An 18,802-nucleotide genomic window follows, 5' to 3' on the forward strand; every position below is an offset into this window, starting at 1 on the left:
GGTAGATGACTTCAACAAGACTACTTAAGGATTAGATTGTGAGTAGCATTATAGGATGAATGAAGAATTTAAATGTATAGAACTATGCTTAACAATGTAAAGATCATTCTAAATCATCAAACTTATTCAGTAGCTAAAATGCAATACAAATAAAGTTCTAAGTATGATAACTTTGCCTCTCTTTGAACCTTAATGAGATAATTTATTTATTTGAACTCTATATTTATCTAGAGTACTTTGTGGACTGTTGCTTGATTCTAGGTACTCTGCCAGAACATAAAGCAGTTTGTGCCACTTGTGAATGTGGAATGTGTCTCGTTGGGATGAAGCCAAAATATACCCTCAGGGAAAAATTCTGGTTGATGCTGTGCCTTTTAAGTGGATTTTGCTCCATCTCCAATTTAAAAATAAATAATCAGCAAAGTCTTTAAGAGTAAAATGTTGATTTTGTAAGATCCATGTCTTTTTGGCCTCTTAATGAGATCAGCAGTGTCTTACGTTGTTATGATGCTTTTCAGCCCAAAGCAAAGCTTGTCTTCCGTCAAAAGCCCAATTCAAGTAGCTTTTTGCAAGAAATCTCCATGTAAGTCAAACCTTAGCACACACCCCTTCCCGTAGGCTAAGATGTCTGTATAATTTGTGTGGACCATACTGTCCAGCAGTTGCACATACTCATAGCACCACTCATGTTTCTGTTCTTCCTCCATCCTAAACAGGCCTGTGTGCTGATGCAGCAACAACTGCTGTGAAGTGTGTGTGCACTTCGTGTGGAGTCCCAGTGCACAACTGCAGCTTGATCGGCCCGTCTGCACGGTTAGCTCTGCAGTATTTAGTGCCTTGAATGCTCATGGAGCATATTTCTCTCAAATATTCCTTATCTCAGTACCAAAGTTCCACACAGATGTGATGCCTCATCACTTTTACGTTGATATAATGTACATCATTAGTAAAGAATAGTTACACTGAGGTTCTGTAATGAGTCATGTAAATAACCAGGATTCATGTAGCCTTTGGAGTCCGGGGGGGGGCGGGCGGGCGCGTGGGGAGCTGTCATAAATTCAGCACAGCCAGGGAGAATCCTGCGGGGTCCACGTGAGAGAGAAATGGGCCGGATTCGCTTCGCTTGGCCCAACTAGCCAGTCAGGCGGGATACAACTTGCGCCTCTGCCCGACAACAAGATGGCGGTAGTGTCGACCTTTGAGCCATATGCCCCGAAGCAACATGGCGGCGAAGTGCCTCATCCAGAGCAACGGCCTACGCTCTCTCTCCGCGACCTCCACGGTCGGAGCCCGCCTCTTGGCGCGTGCGTAGTAGCGACGTCTTCCTTGCTGTAGCGCCGGCGACGCTTGCGGAGCACGTGCTGGGGGACGCACGTTTTAATTTAACGTCAGCAGTGGGCGCCAGGGGCCTTTTCCGCTCCGGCCTGGGAGGCATGCGTAGTGGGGAGCCGCGGCAGCGTATGTGTGTGTGGGCTGGATGAGTTTGAAATGGCTCCAGTGAGGCCTAGTCTAGCCTGGCTCAGGTACGGGGGGGTGCACGCGGAATTCGGACGAGAGGCTCCGAAGGGAATGATTGGGTGGTGTGGGGGCCTCCGGGCTGCCCCTGGAGCAGGCCTGTCTAGGCAAGACGGGATCCCTGAGGGGTAGGCCCCGCTCCAGCGTTCAGGCCCCGCATTGTTGGCGGGGAGGAGCCGCTTGCTTCGCCTGGGCCGTTTCTGAGCAGATTCCATCACTCGGAGGCCTTTGGCCTCGCTCGGTGCAGAGGGAAGCTCCTTCACGGCCACCTGCCCTCGGCTTCCCGCACCGAGACTCCCTTACTCGGACTTGTCCCCGCCCCCGGCGCCTCACAAGGGCGCGCAGAGACTCCCTCCGAGCAGCCCCTGCCGTGTTCACGGTCTGTGGCCGGTCAGGCTGCAGGCCCAGGCTTCGGGGCTTCGCGCCTTGTAGTTACTGTGAGTTGCGGGGAGTGCTCCCTTCCTCCTTAGGCATTACCGGGACTCTGCGGGGTGGCTCTTGGGGCGGGGTTTGTGCAGGGCCCACCGCGGTAGGGTTCTGCTCTATGCTTGGGGCCCCACGGTGCTAACTGTAATACCAATGGCAGTGAATAGTAATGTTTGGTAGACCAGTTTACGTCCCAACCCTGTACATATGTATGTGAGTCATTCCTGTGAGATCAGTGGGACTGTTTGTACATAATTAAATACATAATTAAATAAAAGTATTAAAGTTTGTCATTTTGCACATGACTATTCAAGTTAACAAATAATCTGAATTGGAAAAAGTCCAGGTATAGGTGGGGAGCGACAGATAGATAGCTTCTGTAGTGACTCTGACTGACCCAGGGGGCTTTTAAGCTTTCTCTCTAAGCCACAAGAACTGTTTGACTGGATTTACCACTTTTTACTTACTTAGGGTATCTATGCTGCCCTCCCCCGCGCCCCCCCCCCCAAAAAAAGTGTGTTCTTAACTCTGGTTAAAATAGCAGTGAAGGAAGGTACAGCAACTCAAGTTAGCAGCATGAGTTCAATCTGGCTTTAACTTGCACTCCTAACTCTAGTTAAAAGCAGAATTGCTGTCTCTTCACTTCTATTTTAACTTCCTATTTAAAGGAATGCTCTCTGGATGTTACTTTCCAATTGTACTGCAAAGCAAAAGTGAGTTATGCCCAAAGTTTATATATTGCATGTTCCTACTAACCATGTTTGGGGAGTGTGTGACTTTGAGCACAAAAATAATTTTTGCTTATTTAAAAATTGTTTTATTCTTCTGTGAAATCCCCCCAGACATCATTAGAAATCTTAGTTTAATTCAGTTTTCAGCTTTTCCTGTACATTTAAATAGTTCTAGTTTTGTTGTCAAGATGAAGGGTTCTTCAACATCTCAGTGAGACTAAGATCTCATTCCGTAATTTGTTAGACTGCACATAGATTTGACAGAGCTCAGAAGCCTTGCATGTTGAACACCAGACTCGTGTATAAAAAGGAATCTTTGACCTAGGAATGGAATAGTTAAATTTGTGGAACATGTTTTAAAACACTATTAATATTAGCTGACATATTTATAACAGTAGCTGCTTATTCATTTTAATAGATCACAGTTATAGAAGATTAAAACACTGAGGATTTTGCCTTCCATCATGGCTCAGTTTGGAGGACAGAAGAATCCCCCATGGGCTACTCAGTTTACAGCCACTGCAGTATCTCAACCAGGTCAGTTTGTACATCATTTAATGTTTGAACCCTGACATCTCATTGAATTGCAGATTCTACAGTTGTGAGAGTTAAGAATGATATAGTGCTAACAGAATATTTTCCAAATAAGTCAGTTAACCTTTAAAGGTTGACTCTTATATTTGAATGACACAATAATGGTGATCAATTAGGTATCTTAGCGAACAACTTAGATCTACACAATGGGTGTTTTGCTTTTTGCTTATTACTGAATGTATTTGTATATTATAGTAAGTACTACTTCTTTGAGAATCGCTTGTATAGATTCCTGTTTGTGGGATGTGCTTGCACACTCTGTGCAAACTGGAGGCTTCTATCAAAGTTCCCTGCACCACAAGTCCCATCTTGATGTTCAAAAGAGTATTTTTCAATCATTGTGGCCAAATTGCAGGCTAACCTGTTTGAAGCTATGTCAACTGGCTGTATTTTAGGGTGGGATTCTTCTAGATGTAAAGGAGTATAAAGGTTCCCAAGCAGCAACTTGAATCTGAAGATTGCTATATAGCAGTCAAAGAAATCAAGTGTTCTGGTACTTCTGTTAGTGTGGGCTTGCTAGGACCCGAAAGAGGCACTCCAGAACTAAACGTGGGTTATTTCAGTATTAAGACTGCAAAGTCAAGCACATGGAAGTTTAAAAAAATGCCAGAATTAAGGTTACTTGTGCAACTTTAATTTGGTCCCATTGTACATATGTATTATGATACAGGCTTTAATTACACAGTCGCATACTATTTCATTCCACAGGGCTTGTGCCTCATTCAGTGTGCAGGATGGATGATGCTCAGTTAATGAGCAAATAAGCAATATTTTGTTTTCCCATTGTTCAGAGTGTGGTTTTAGTTTAGGCCTTATTTACAGCACACTATTCAAGCACTGCTCTAAAGACGGACTTATTAATTTTCTCATGGGCTTTTCTGTGAAACTCATCAGTATAATATCAGAGTGTTTCATAAACACAAATTAACTTGTCTCCCAAATGCTCTGTGAAATGAGAGGGTATTTTCATCCCCATTTTACAGATGGGAAACTGAGGCACAGAGTAAGATCAAAAGTATGCACTAATTTATGTTTTCAATTTGCGATGCTTAGGACTTGATTTCATAAGGTACTTAGCATTATAGGTGAGTATATATTCAAGCACAGCTCCCATTGACTTCAGCTGCAGCTGAGAGTGCTCAGCACTTTTACAAAAATGAGGTTCCAGGGTCTCAAGCTGCGCATCCACAAAAAAATAAGGAACACACAGTTAGTGACCATCTCCGAAAACTTTTGGTCTAAGAGACTTGCTTAGCATCACACAGGAACTTGGTGGCAGAGGTAGGGATAGAATCCAGTTCTCCAAGGCAGTATTTAACTGTCTTAACCATGAGATCTTTTTCTTTCACCGTCATCTGTGTCACTTGTTACACATTTTCCAACTTCTGTAACAAATGAGGCAGGAATTCTGCAGACAAGTCTCCTTCACTAAACAGTCCTAATTCAACCTCAGAGCAGGGCCATCCCGTGCACTGGATGAGGCAGGGGTTCTGTGGAATAATATAGTATGTGATCATGTAAGTGAAGACTCATTCCCCCAATGCATAGTTACTAGGGGGCCAAATTAAGGTTACATAAACAACCTTAACTGGGGGCATTTCCTAACTTTTGAGTGCTTGACTTTGCAACCTTAATAATGTTCTTAGTATATTTTTTTGAATGTAATTTCCTGGCTTATTAAAAAAGCAAACTGAAAAAACAAATTGACACCCACATGGATTATCACAGTTGGAACCTTTAATTCAATTGCACAAACCAATGCCATTTGACCTAATGGAGTAAGTGATAGAAGATAACATGCAACAGTAGAGGGGGATGGAACCCATTGGCTAAGTATTTGCTGACAGCAGGAGGAATGTTGAGAATCAGAAACCTTTGGTTCCATCCCAGGCTCTATAGGGGAATGTGTTCTGAGGAGCACAGACTTTTCTGCTTGTTCCCCACTCTTGAAGTTCAACCCCCTTTGCCCTGTCCCCTCAAACTTGTCCTGGTCCTTTCTCTTCCCCACACCAGGTTCCTTGTTCCAGTCCCATTTTCCTTGCCTACCTCATCCCGATCACCACTCTTTAGGCTTCTCATCCCCATCCTAGTTTCATTACCTAGCCAGTTGCAGTTCCTCCTCTCATTTCCTTGTCCAAGCTCTCTCCCCCGCCCAGCTCTGCTCCCTGTCTCCTTGTCTTTGTCTCATTCCCAAACCAGTGGTAGTCTCCCCTCTAGCTCCTCATCAGGACTGTTTCTTCCTCCCCCGCCCTTCAAAGCCTGTTGGCTCCCGGTTTCCTCCCTTCCCATTTCCCTCAAGCAGCTCCTAGTCTCCTTGACCAATTAATCTTATTTCTCTTCCTTCCCTTCCAATTTAGTCAGTTTCCTTCTGCCCCCCCCCCCCCCCCAATCCCAATCTCACCAGACTTCTTGTCCCTATGTATTCCTTTCCCCTTTGCATTTGATTCAGATGGCTTCCTCCTCCACACTCTGACTGCCAGCAGAGGGAGCCATTGAGAGCACAGGAGAGAGACTTCCTGCATTGTTAAAGTGCTTGGTCCTGCCCTGGTTCAGAGCTTCCATTGCAGGGAAGTACTGAGCTGCCATAGCCTGCTTGGCCTGGCACACATTCAGTTGCTCTGTGGGGTTGGTGCATGCACAGAGCTGAAGGAGCTGAGAGGTGAGGGACCATGCTCTTTCACTCTGGAGTTGGTGCAAGAGCCAACTGGTCAACAGTAGGAGAAGTGAGAGACTTGAACATGCTCAGTGGGGATGGACTCGCCAGAGTTTAGCTGTTAAATTCTAGCAAGCCTTTACTGAACATGTTTCAAAGGCTTATAACCTGGCCAAATTTGGGTGGATTTTCATGGGAAGGGCAAAAGGCGCATTCCAGACTCAAAAGCTTCCACCTCTCAAATTTTAAGTGCCTGCTCCAAAGCATGGAAGTGCTAGTATTTCGAAGAGAAGGTCCCAAGGACTTTTTAATGTGGTCAAAATAAGGTATTTCCCCCCATCTTCATTCTCTGTCACATAAATTTTCAACAGAAACTATTAAAGGTCGGCAAAGTTATAAGCAACTTTTCTTCAATAACCTTCTCTGTCAAGATTGCAGCTTGCAACACAGTAAAGATACTTGGTTTCATGGCTTCCTGTGTCTATTGGTTGCAAGACTTGGAATAAAGCCTTTCTGCACTGGTTTAGGGTAGATATTATGGTGATGAGCACTACAGAAAATCTTGAGAATGAGTTTCATAGATGCAAGCATATTTGCAGATCCCGGTAATAGTGCTGGACATGTCCCATAAATGCCTGCAAGGGTTTCCTCCTTTTCCATCAGCAGTGATTGTGACACCAGTTAGGTTTTGGCTGCAAACCTTAGTTAGGGACCATCTTCGGAACCAAGATTTGTGGATAACCAGTGAAGCCAGATTTTTTATAAACTTCTTTGAATCTAAAACAATCTGATTTGGGCTTGAAAGCTTTTCTTTTTCTAATTAAAGGAAGGTCTCTGCAAATCTTACACCATGGCTATGTGCTATATCATTGGTTTTCAAACCGTTTGTATTCGTGACCCCTTTCACACAGCAAGCCTCTGAGTGTGACCCCCCCCTTCTAAATTAAAAATGGGGGGTAATTTAATGGGGGACAACCCCTATGTATCCACCTTATGACCCCCAGTTTGAGAACTCCTGTGCTATATTAATTGGCAATGGGAAAATGAATCTTGTGGCACTTGGACAACCCAACTTTGGCAGTGATACTTTCTATCTCATCTTGAACCTTGGGCTTTTATACCAACTGGGAATAGTTTTTTTGCAAGCACTTTGGAGGACAGGATTAGAATGCAAAATGACTGTGACTAATTAGAGAATTGGTCTGAAATCAACAAGATGAAATTCAATAAAGACAAATGCAAAGTACTTCACTTAGGAAGGAAAAATCAAATGCACAACTACAAAATGAGGAATAACTGCTGAAAAAGATCTGGGGTTGATGGATCACAAATTGAATGAGCCTTTTCTGCAACTACATTACATTGTTGACTAATATTCTGGGGTATATTAAAAGGAGTATTGTATGTAGGACCCAGGAGATAATTGTCCCACTCCACTGGGCACTGGTGAGGCCTCATTTGCAGTATTGTATCCGTTTCTGGGCTCCACACTTTAGGAAAGATGGAGACAAGGTGGATAGCGTCCAGAGGAGAACAACAAAAACAAAAGGTTTAAAAAACCTGACCTAGGAGGAAAGATTTTTAAAAAATGGACATGTTTAGTCTCGAGAAAAGAATATGTGGGGGGACCTGATAAGTCTTCACACATGCTAAGGACTGTTATAAAGAGGACACTGATCAGTTCTCTGTGTCCGCTGGAGGTAGGGACAAGAAGTAATGGGCTTAATCTGTGGCAAGAGTTAGCTGTAAGGAATTCCAAGAGAGGTTCTGTTAGAGATTTTTGAAAACCGGCTGCGCATACATTTGTCATGACTGGTCTAGATTTACTAGTTCCTGCCTCAGTGCAGGGGAATGGACTTGAATGACTTCTCAAAGTCCCTTGCAGCCCTACGTTTTTATGATTTTATGATCTTCTGGGGAGGAGCACTAGCACAGTGGACAGCCTCATTCCAAAGTGTACATTGCTCAGCATAACTGGTCTCTCAAGTCTTCAGTGTTAGCCTGCATATTTCAAAAGTGGGGAACACTTCCTTTAGATCGCTTTCCCTCTAAAAGAGAATTCATATTCCTTTCTGTTTTGATCAAGAGGACGTAGAGGTTCAGATTCTTTGAAAGATGCTTTTGCATGTATTTTAGAGTCAGGAGCACCTATATGACTCTCCTTTCATTCTAAATTCAATCCAGAAATCTTAAAAGAACAGGACTTGAGTAACTTTCTTAATTTGCCAATTCCATTGCTGATTTGGTTAAGATTGTCTTCCTTGCTTGGGGAAGAGTATGTGCAGGAAAGGACAAATGGCATGTCTTCTCTGCTTGAGTTTCAATCAGTGTGTCACTCTCTGGAAGGTTTTGGGAGTAGTTCATTCATCAACTTGTGTTCAAGACCCATGTCCTTTGTTGCTGTTGACGGCCTATGGAGGAGAACTGAGTACATTATTGGTAGTGATTGTCGGCACATCTGAGGGTGCTCTTGATGATGGACTATCACTTTTCCTCTCGAGTAGCACTCTCCCTCTCTAGTGGTGCTCTTGTGTGGTTCCGTGGGGTCCCATCTCGTCGTCATCTCTTGCTTAATGTGCATGTGATGTTGGGAGGAGACATGAGTTGCAATGTCTGCAATATGATTAGGCACAGCTTGAGGACTCCATCCCTGCTGACAATATGGTTGATTGCATTACTCAGTGTCTGAGCGAAATTGGAACATGTAATGAGCATCTAGGACCTCCTACTAACAGAAATTGCTAAGACTTTATTTGAAGAGGGCAGTCTTATCACTTTCATTAAAGCATACAGTAGTCTAAATACTCGAGACGCTATTGTTTTGCAGTATAGATTGCTGGGAATAATCATAAGATGACTGAGTCAGATACCAACAATATGTGGATATTTCCATTACAGGTCATACAAACACCATCGTTCACTTATCTCAAGGCCTGCACAGCCAAGATCAGTACCTGGATAAAGAGTAGTTGGATGAAGTTAAACCTTGGCATGACTCAGATCACTTTGGAAGGGACAGGCAAAATCTTGGAAGAATATGCTGCCATGCGAACATGAGTCTGGAGGACATCTGCCCCCAGATTGTCAAATTCAAGTGCAGTGTTCTATACCTTGTTGATGCCTTATACAATCCGGAATCTCATATAGTGACAACTATAAAAAAGCTACTTTGCTGTGCCCTATCCTATCTGATGCAGTCCAGGCCTTAACCTTCCATGTCTTTGTGACTTTGAGGTTTGATTTATTGTAATGCAAGATAACTTGGTAAGAGAGCACCAACATTGGGAGGGGGGGCGGGGATGACTTCTGGTGCAGAAATCAGTGACCCATCTGCTTACTAAGAGGTTGATGAGAGTACATTATCACTGTACTTTGTTCACTTCACTGGCTACCTTTTGAATATGAAGTAAAAATTATGGTGGTGGTCCAATAAACCTTATGTGAAGACTTGTGCCCTGAAGTGGGAAACCTTTCATTGTGGGCTCGGCTGGGGTAGTACTCGGTTAATGTCCCAATTCAGCTTTTTATTTTTTTTCCACAATCGGCATACTCAGACGGTCAGAAAAGTTAACATAGAAGCCCTGTCTCTGATTCAGTATCTTTCATGTTTTCACACCATATTGAAAAGATTTTTTTAAAGGTCTCTTTATTGTCATTACTCTTTTATAAAAACATCCTAAACTTTCTGATACTTGAAATGACAACAGTATTAACTGTAATAAATTAAAACTGTTGGAAGTTGGTGTCTCTCCCATATTTTGTGGTTCTGAACACACATTTCTTTAAACTTTTTTTCTCTTGCCTGGTCCTGTGAAAGAGAACCACATGAAGAAGAATAACTTAGTTTCAGTTTCCCCTGAGAAGTCTAACTGTACAAAAAAAGTACTGTCAAATGCACAGTCATAAGAAATAGAGATTCTTCTTTAGTTTTAGTTACCTTAGGAGTTTCTTTCAACAATACTAAGAAGTCTACCTTCCTGCTCTTTAGATTTGATGGTCGCAGTCCTTAATGGGATCGCTGTTTGAGCCATTTGAAGTTTTTCTTGATATATGTAGAAGGAATGATTTGTTATTGACAGGGAGAATGGATGAAATCCAAGGTCTTTATATGTTGTTCCAGATAAATAAGAATGTCTTGTCACCATCCTGAATTTCTGACTTAAAAAAATCTGGTCTTTTTTAATTTGTTTTTTAAACCTAAATGAAACCTTGTTTTTCCCCTCAAATCCTCAAGAATTACCTGTGGTGGTAGATGGTTATGCAGCCTACATTTTAAATATATTCTTAGTTTCCTTTAGGTAGACCTCACACACTATTTGTAGCACACGGAGAGAATTCCACAGAAGACAGTCTTTATTTACTCAGATGTTGTCTAACTCGAGAACACTTTACATACAAACCTACTATAAGGGTACAGATGTCTCAGTAACTAAGCATCTAAGCTCAAACTCCAGTAAATCTAAGGCAGCAGTCTTTATGCATGAGAAATTTCTTCATTTCTTGATTTATAAATCTCAACAGAAACCCTTGAAAGAGGGTAGTAGTATTTTCACTTCAGAGGGGTGGGGTGTTTAAACACAAATTAAATGACTTAGCCAAGTCAGAGAGGAATTTTTTGACAGAGTTAGAAATTGAATCTGGATCTCTTGAATACCAATCCAGTGCCTTAGGCACAAGACCATCGTTATTCCATGGGTTTTTATGGTTATGTAATGTCCAATAAGTGGGACTCTGTATGTGACATTTTTGAAAGAGAAGCTACTTAATAGTAAATGTAGTTAGATGACATGATTTCTTACCTAGATGTGCACTTTTTCTCTTCTTTTGGAGTTTTGGGCTCTTTGTGAAAAGGAACTGGGCGGTGCTGGGGCTCCTTAAGTAAGCCTAGGATCAAAGTTTTGGTCCCATGAAGAGGGCATGTGTGTATAGTCCTAACACACTGCTGTTTTTAGAGGCTTCTACTTTGACACTCAAGCTTGCATAGGCATCCTGCAAATATAGATCTATTTCTCCTTTCTCAGTCAACTTCTGCTGTTTCATCTTGTAGCAAAGACTTAGTTTATTAATAAGGAAATTATTGTAATATTACAAGTTAAGAATTATTACTTCACTACTTGCTTAATGAAGTGAGGATGATGTCTTTTGTTCAAATATACAATTCTGTTAATTTAAGTAAAAATTCTAAGACTGTATTCAATTTATGAAAAGTTAAATGGATTCTGGCCTGGTCTGCTCACCTCTGCAATCTTTAGATGATATTTTGTAGCTCTGAGGATTCCTTTTTACTTTTGCTGTATATTTTTCCCATCATATACATCTTCACTGTCATAACAAGCCTAGAAGACAAGCTCAAAGGTGGATATGGTTTACTTCAGATCCCATTAATTCCACTCTGAAAACTTAGCCTCCTCTTTCTGTATTTGATTAGTGAGCTGTAATTTGCCATCAGTAATGTAGATTAGAAAAGTAGTTCTGGAACCCGTGAAGTATTTTTCCTACTTGAAACAGTGTTATCTACAGAGGTAGTTCTTTCAGTTTCATTTCTTCTGTTCTGCTTTTACCAGCATGTGTGGTGTTGTGGCAAAATGCTTAACAAAATTTAACTAAAATCAACAAAGATGCAACTCTTTTTTAATAAAATTACAATGGTACAGTTTCAGGTTTTGCCCCTCAAATTTGTATAATAGGAATTACTAAAATATCCTGTGAGTTTCACAAACTTTCTAGTTAGATTTTCTTAGGATTGGTTTACATTAAAAAGTATTGGCATTTATGGCATCAGTTCATGCTCATGAAACTTTGTGTCTACACATGAAAGTGCTTGTACCATTCTAAGTACCATTGTAAGTGCACTAGCTACAGCAAGGTTTACAACTGCTTCAGCTCTGACCAGTTCAGTTTGACTATTTCAGTACTAGTGTAGAATGAAAGTTTAGGCAATGTAGCTGACAGTATCATTTCATTTGGCTGTCCTAGCAGAATTCCACCATGCTCTTGTGCTCTCTTCAGTAACAATTCAGACGACTGATTCTGTCATCAATGGTACTGAGAGTAGCCCAGGAAAGTGGTTGGTTGATGTATCTATACTCTTCTGGGAGTTATCAAAGCAATCCAGGAGCTGCATGAGGCATACATACCACAATGCTAAGGTCTTAAAGGAAACAGAGAAAGGGGGACTCTAGTGAAAATAGACGAAGAATAAATATCTCTCACCGCTTTATCCCTAAGTAAATCTTAGCTCTCTACCCATTACCTGGTGGTGCTCCAGGGTACTTCTCCCATCTCCCACTAAAGGACAGATATATTTGTTGGGGGTCCTATTGCATTAAGATTGCAGGGAGGGAAGGTGGTTAGGAAAACTCAGAGGTGTATGGAGGAGTCTATTAGGATGTCTTCCCTCTGGTTCTGGACTTCTCCTGTCTCTGGTGCATGTAGCAAAACTCAGAACAGAATGAAATATTAATCCAGCTATAAAAAATAGCAAAAATCCACTGAAACAAGGAAGTTAAGGTATTAATGTGACAAAATTAAAATTAGATAAGTTATTAAAAAAACTAGCAAATCAAGCTCCTTACCTCCTTCTCTGTGTTGTGGTACTTATAAAAGACTTAAGAAGAGAAGTTAGCAGGATAGCCAATATGATGCTAGTATGTCACACTGTTACAGAGTATTTTAAACTGCTCCTTTTTCTTGGGATTGTATTTATAAATAGTGGGTGGCAAGCAAATAGGAATAATCCAAATGGCTCATTTGATATAGATTGGGCTGAATTATAAGTAAATATTTTAAATGATGCATTGTGCTGGTAATGACATCTCTGTTCATGCTCTCATTACTGAAACACGACGTCTTTCATCATCATCATCTCTGTGTCACAGGCACTTTTGTCCTAAATCGGAGCTAAGTCATGAGAGTATATGTGCATGCTCTGTGTGGTACCATGTTCTTGATTTCACCTAGAAAAATGTATCTGAAACAGCACTGTTTGTCAGTCTGGCAGAATTGTGGTGGCTGTCAATGCTCTGTAACGACCATCAGAAAATAACATTTTTCACTTTGGGGTGCCAGGGCAGAGCTTGCAAGGCTGAAACTGTCCACCTTTTTGCCAATCATGAGCAGCAAAAATCCACAACTAGCCCTTGATGCACTACTGTGACTGTTAAGGCGTTGCCATGTAGCAGAATTGCAGCTGCTAGTGCAGCCAACCCCCTTACTGCAGAAGAGCTTGTTACAGAGGCATGAATTCCAGCAGCAACTTTTGTTGCTAGAATAGAAATTTGGTGGCTGGAGTATTATGGGTGTGGGTTCTATTTATTATGGATTCTAACTTAATATGAGGCAAAGAGTGATTTTAAATGCTTGCTTTTTAAGTATTTGTTGCTATCTAAGGTAGAGAAGGAAGGAAATGGCAGCTGGGAGTCAAGATTCAGGAGTGTCCCTGCCCCTTGAGAGAGTTAGGAGTTGGCCGGGGGAAGAAAGCACTAGCACTGATAGTAAGGATCCTTTTCTTGCTGTGATGAGATTCTTAATGCATAACTGTTTGTTCTGTTTTCAGCTGCTCTTGGTGTTCAGCAGCCATCATTGCTTGGAGCCTCTCCTACAATATATACCCAGCAAACAGCATTGGCGGCAGCAGGCCTCACAACACAAACTCCAACGAACTATCAGCTAACTCAAACAGCTGCTTTGCAGCAGCAAGCTGCCGCTGCAGCTGCTGCATTACAACAGGTAAAGAAAACTGTGTTTTAGGAGTAGTTTCTGCTGACTACACAAACTTCGTAATGTAGAAAACCGTTGGCTCTTCAAGCCTAAAGTAGCCTAACTTGAGGACCAGGTAGAATAAAATTTGTTTGCCTTCCCTGAACAAACCAGAGCGATTATTTAAAAAAAAAAAAAAAAAAAAAAAAAAAAAAAATTTAAAAAGGGACACTACTCCTAGAGCCATGAGTAGACCTATCAGTCCATGAAGATAGGCACTGTTTTTGCTGAATCTCATATCTGGGGTAGTGGTGAGTTCAGATTGAGATTTTTAGTGAAATGAGTTTTGCTGACAATAAGCTCCACATTGAAAGTTCCAAATCCTTCACTGAGCCACAATGCATAGTTTAGCAATATTTGACATAATTTCATGTTTTGTGACCTACATATTTAATTATTTTGAGTGGCAGGATTAATGGATGATGTTTGATCATGTGGAACTCTAAGGTGATCCAGGATGAATTTTTAATTCTGAAGATCTTTGTTATAAGAGTAATATATGTGGACTATATTGGTCAAGTTTTGAATTAGAAATTACTGAATTTGACAGTGTGTCCTCTAAAACAGATTTAAAGCAAATTTATGAATGTTAGATTTTGTATTTGTTTCCTAAGGGATTTAGCAGCTGGCTTGCTTTTGTATGTTTTTCAGCAATATTCACAACCTCAGCAGACGCTCTACAGTGTACAACAACAGGTTTGTCTAATTCTTATTGTGTACATCACAAATAACTTCTACTGTAGTGTGCATGTCTTTGCAGGATTAGTCTTCAGAAACTTCTGCTGACTATTTTCTTTAAGCAAACAATGTAAATACACCGGACCCTCACTAGAAAGCGGGATTTGGGATCCATGCGTGGTACTGAATTAACGTGGGAACCGCATTAAAATGAATTCCAATTAAAGTAATTAAATTTGGGATTCATGGCCGCGACCACATTATATGCAAATTCGAGCTATATAGATGCGTGTTCTAGCGAGGGTATGGTGTAGTTTGTTTTTTAATTATAAAAGAGAATTTGAGTCTAACTTCACATCCACAGAAAGAAATTGCTAAAGTAGGAGTCTACCTTTTGTGCTGCATGGGGAATTTGGAATACTGTGCCATGTATGTACAGTAGAACCTCAAAGTTATGAACACCAGAGTTACAAACTGACCAGTCAACCACACACTTCATTTGAAACTGGAAGTACGCAATCAGAGGTGTTCATAACTGTGAGGTTCTACTACATATGGTTCATGATAAATGCCATGCTCTAAATATACCGTGTAGTTCAACTGCTGGAATGATTTTGTCTAAAGAGGTTCCCTGTTGCATACATTGTTGTCATACCTGAAATTACAGTATTGTGAGAGAATACATGGATTGGTAAATGAGCAGTTGGGAAGGGTTAGGACTGTAAAACTCTCTCTTGAGACACTCCCTCACATGTCTTAAACGTTAGTGATTTATGATGGTGGAACAAGAAAACTGAAGTGTCTATTACTGAGTAAGTTTGGAAATTGTGGTCTTAATGAAATGTACAAATGGACACAGTTGCATAGAAATGCAGACTATGACTACAGAAATGACTGAATTCCAATGCATTAACTGTTTCCACTCAGATAACTCAGTCAACGAAGCAAAAACTATTTTTCCTTAGTTGTAAAGAGGAGGTAAAACTGTACAGTTTCCTTAAGTGTATAAAATTAATTTATTTTTTTTATTTAAGTTGCAGCAACCTCAGCAGACCCTTTTAACCCAGGTTAGTTTGGCTCTATTGTTTGGTCTTCATTTCCAGACATAGGTAATAGGGCAATGTAAATCTCTGATCTTGGCCATTATTTTTATTTTAACAGTTTTTTTAAAGATAATGGTGGATTTCCTGTATATGTGTTATTACAATGTGTAGTACCTGTGCTGTACTAATATGATAAAGTTTTACTGGTACTGCTTTGTTGTATTGTATACAGCTGTAAAATTTTGCTTAGTTTTAGTTTTAATAATTACGGTAAAGTAAAGATTTGTATCATTCAACCATAGAAGGAATAACTTGTTTTTGCATATTCTCATACAATAATTTAACTTGGACTTCAAGATTTTAATTATTTTACAGTATTATGACAGTTGGGGGAAACTTTTCTTTAGAGAAAGGAATTTAATGCTCTGTATTTTTAGAAACAATATTGCATATACTGTTTTTAAAGGGATCTTACTGATCTTGACAGGCCCAAAATGTGTAATTCTTTAAAGTATTTTTAGTTGATTTTTTAGTGTTAGACCTTCAAAACAATGGGTGTTAAAAATCCATCAGCAAAAACAGAATACTGACTTCGTCACATTCACTTGTGTGCACTTCATTCTGCTGACTGTTTTTATGGATAGACAAGGAATTGAATTGACTAGTTAGAGTAGAATCTTGTTAGTTCCACACTCTGCTAATTTGCAGAATCGAACCAGTAGGCTGAGTGCAGGAACTGTAAGAATGCAGTCCTAGGTAACCCAGTAGCTTGAGTTAATGGTGGGTGACCCTGCTGACATGCTATGGATTTTTGAAAACTATGCAGCCTACCTTTAAGGTTGATTGGAGTTCTTTAGTGTCAGGGAATCATCTAAATTTGTTTTAAAGTTAGTTGTTTCTTTTAGGAGTAATGTGTGGCTTTGTATGTGCTTTTTGCTTTGAAAAGTAACCCTTTGTTTATAAAGTATTTAAGAAAGATTCTTCTAAAATTTATAATTTCCTTCCTCAAGTAGCCATTCCTTGTGATTGTGTCAGTGGTATCTGAATGCTTACAGAGTTTGTTTTATTTTGGTTACAGCCAACTGTTGCCTTGCCTACCAGCCTGAGCCTATCTACTCCTCAGCCAGCAGCACAGATAACGGTTTCCTATCCAACACCGCGGTCAAGTCAGCAGCAAACCCAACCACAGAAACAGCGTGTCTTCACAGGGGTAGTTACAAAACTACATGACACATTTGGCTTTGTGGATGAAGATGTCTTTTTTCAGCTCAGGTAAGTGCACTTGGCTGTAGCTGTATTCTGTGATGTCATCACTAAGCAATGTTTCAGAATTTAGCTTACAAATTCTCTGCTACTGGGGACCATTTCTGCAGCTAACATTATCTAGTAGCCTAATTTACATCTAGCAGCAGTGAAAGTCAGATGGCTGGGTAGGATAGTGCCTGTTAATGCTAGGTTCATAATATGGAGTTTTCTTACTCCAACACCATGGTGGGAAGCTCTTAGGAACCTAAATGGACTGAGAACCATGAAACTGCAGAACTTGGGAGTAGTGGAGCCAACATAGCATGCAGTTCCTCTGTCTTAACACATGCATTTGAGGCTCTGCTGGTGTGGGACCAGGAAGGGAAATTAATGGCTCTAAGTATACGCCCCATCTGAAGCAGGCATTATTTCCACTGGATTTTCAGACAGAAGTTAATGGAATTTGAAAACTCTTCTCTTCTTCCCCCCCCCCCCCCCCCCCCCCCCCCCCCCCGCCTTTGACTTCTTTTCCTCTTGCCCCTGAGTGGAGTATTTAAAGGGAACTCTGGAGATATACCCCTGGGTCCTCTCTCCCTTCAACCCTATAATTTAACTGTAGTAAGGTACAATGTGACCCTAGATACATTTTGTAAGATATTTAAAGTATAAAAACAGCTCCCATATCTTCCTGGTCAGTTTCTGAAGTGTTGTACATGAAGTTGCTGAACCCAGAAGCACAGCTCTGTCTTACTAGTAACTCTTACATTTTCCCCTCATAACTAACTCTTCAAGAATAAAGCTTATTTTTGTAGCTAAAGAGAACATTTTCTTATAATACAACTTTTTAAAAAAAATTTTGCAGTGCTGTTAAAGGGAAGACACCTCAAGTAGGAGATAGAGTACTGGTAGAAGCTACTTATAACCCCAATATGCCTTTCAAATGGAATGCACAGAGGATTCAAACACTTCCAAATCAGGTATATGTGGTTATCCAATCTAGCTCTTGTTGAATTCTTTTGATTAAGTTAATTGACAATACATTCCCTCTTTTTCCATTAGAACCAGACTCAAAGCCAACCTTTGCTCAAGACACCTCCAACAGTACTTCAGCCCATTGCACAGCAAACTGCATTCAGCGTTCAGGCACAGCCACAGCCACAATCACTGTTGCAGGCACAAATATCAGCAGCTTCTATTACACCTTTGCTTCAGACACAGCCTCAGCCTTTATTACAACAGCCACAACAGAAAGGTATTCCTCCAAAACATGAAATTTGTTTTTCTCCCTCTTGTGTTGATGTAGGTAATGTTTAAAGCTGTTCAATCACAGGAATGAAGTAACAAAACCAAAGGAAATTAAAATGCACGTAATTGATTGTAGAAAAGCAAGACTGTATCGTTTTCCAGGTTGAAACATGGAGTTATGTGAAGAAAGCCATACAGTATGTGGAACTCATCTGTAGTACCTCAGCAAAACCTGCTAAGGGAAGTTCCTCTGGACTTCTGCAATTCGTGTGATTTAGAGATTGGTTTTATAATCTAAAAACAAATCCTCCATAAAGTGTAAAAATAGTATTTATGCTCAGCGACAATATCATGCGATTCAAAGTACAAATTGGAATGTAATTCTTAAAGATCCACTGAAATGTCCTGGAAAACTTAGTTTCTCAAGTTAGGAGAATTCTTATGTTTTACAATTTTTTTTAACCTATTTGCTACATTCTGCTCATTCTACGTCTGGGCAAATAATCCTTTAACATCGTATTTACCAAGAAGATTGTAGTGATGTCACCAGTATAATTATGGTGATATGACTGATAAGTAACAGGAGCAGTGCTCCAATGGCATTGATTTCATAAACATGTTGCCAGTGATAAAAATTAGAAAAGAAAAACCGTAACACCATCTTAGCAGAAATGATTTCTGAATAAAATATTGTCCTGTATTCTGGCAGGTACCATCAGGACACAATATTTAGAAATATTTTACCAAGTTATGATATTTCAGTTAAGTGTACTATTTTCGGACATCTTTTTATGAAACTATTTGGTGATGGGGTTAAATAAATGCAACTACAAATCAACTGTCCACTTGCTTTTTTGCAGAGAAGAACCCTAATGAAAGGTCAATAGAAATGTATTTGTTTTTTCCCAGCATAT

The 18,802-nt window shown here is 40.4% G+C and overlaps 1 protein-coding gene across 2 annotated transcripts in view; it reads left to right on the top strand.

Moving 5' to 3' along the window:
* Positions 1-1,384: 1,384 nt before the first annotated feature.
* The window catches only part of CCAR1 (cell division cycle and apoptosis regulator 1), a 40,717-nt gene continuing 23,299 nt past the window's right edge, over positions 1,385-18,802 (top strand). Inside the window, exons 1-8 of one of the 2 annotated variants that reach the window (XM_074958897.1) lie at positions 1,385-1,523; positions 3,091-3,209; positions 13,475-13,647; positions 14,329-14,373; positions 15,396-15,422; positions 16,477-16,670; positions 17,506-17,620; positions 17,703-17,895. In XM_074958897.1, the coding sequence (XP_074814998.1) occupies positions 3,137-3,209; positions 13,475-13,647; positions 14,329-14,373; positions 15,396-15,422; positions 16,477-16,670; positions 17,506-17,620; positions 17,703-17,895 (820 nt within the window). In that variant the 5' untranslated portion in view covers positions 1,385-1,523; positions 3,091-3,136. Of the gene's footprint in view, positions 1,524-3,090; positions 3,210-13,474; positions 13,648-14,328; positions 14,374-15,389; positions 15,423-16,476; positions 16,671-17,505; positions 17,621-17,702; positions 17,896-18,802 lie in introns of both variants that reach the window. The other variant, XM_074958896.1, reaches the window with a different exon arrangement.

The sequence above is a fragment of the Natator depressus genome, chromosome 7 (assembly GCF_965152275.1).
Source record: "Natator depressus isolate rNatDep1 chromosome 7, rNatDep2.hap1, whole genome shotgun sequence".
Lineage (NCBI taxonomy): Eukaryota > Metazoa > Chordata > Testudines > Cheloniidae > Natator > Natator depressus.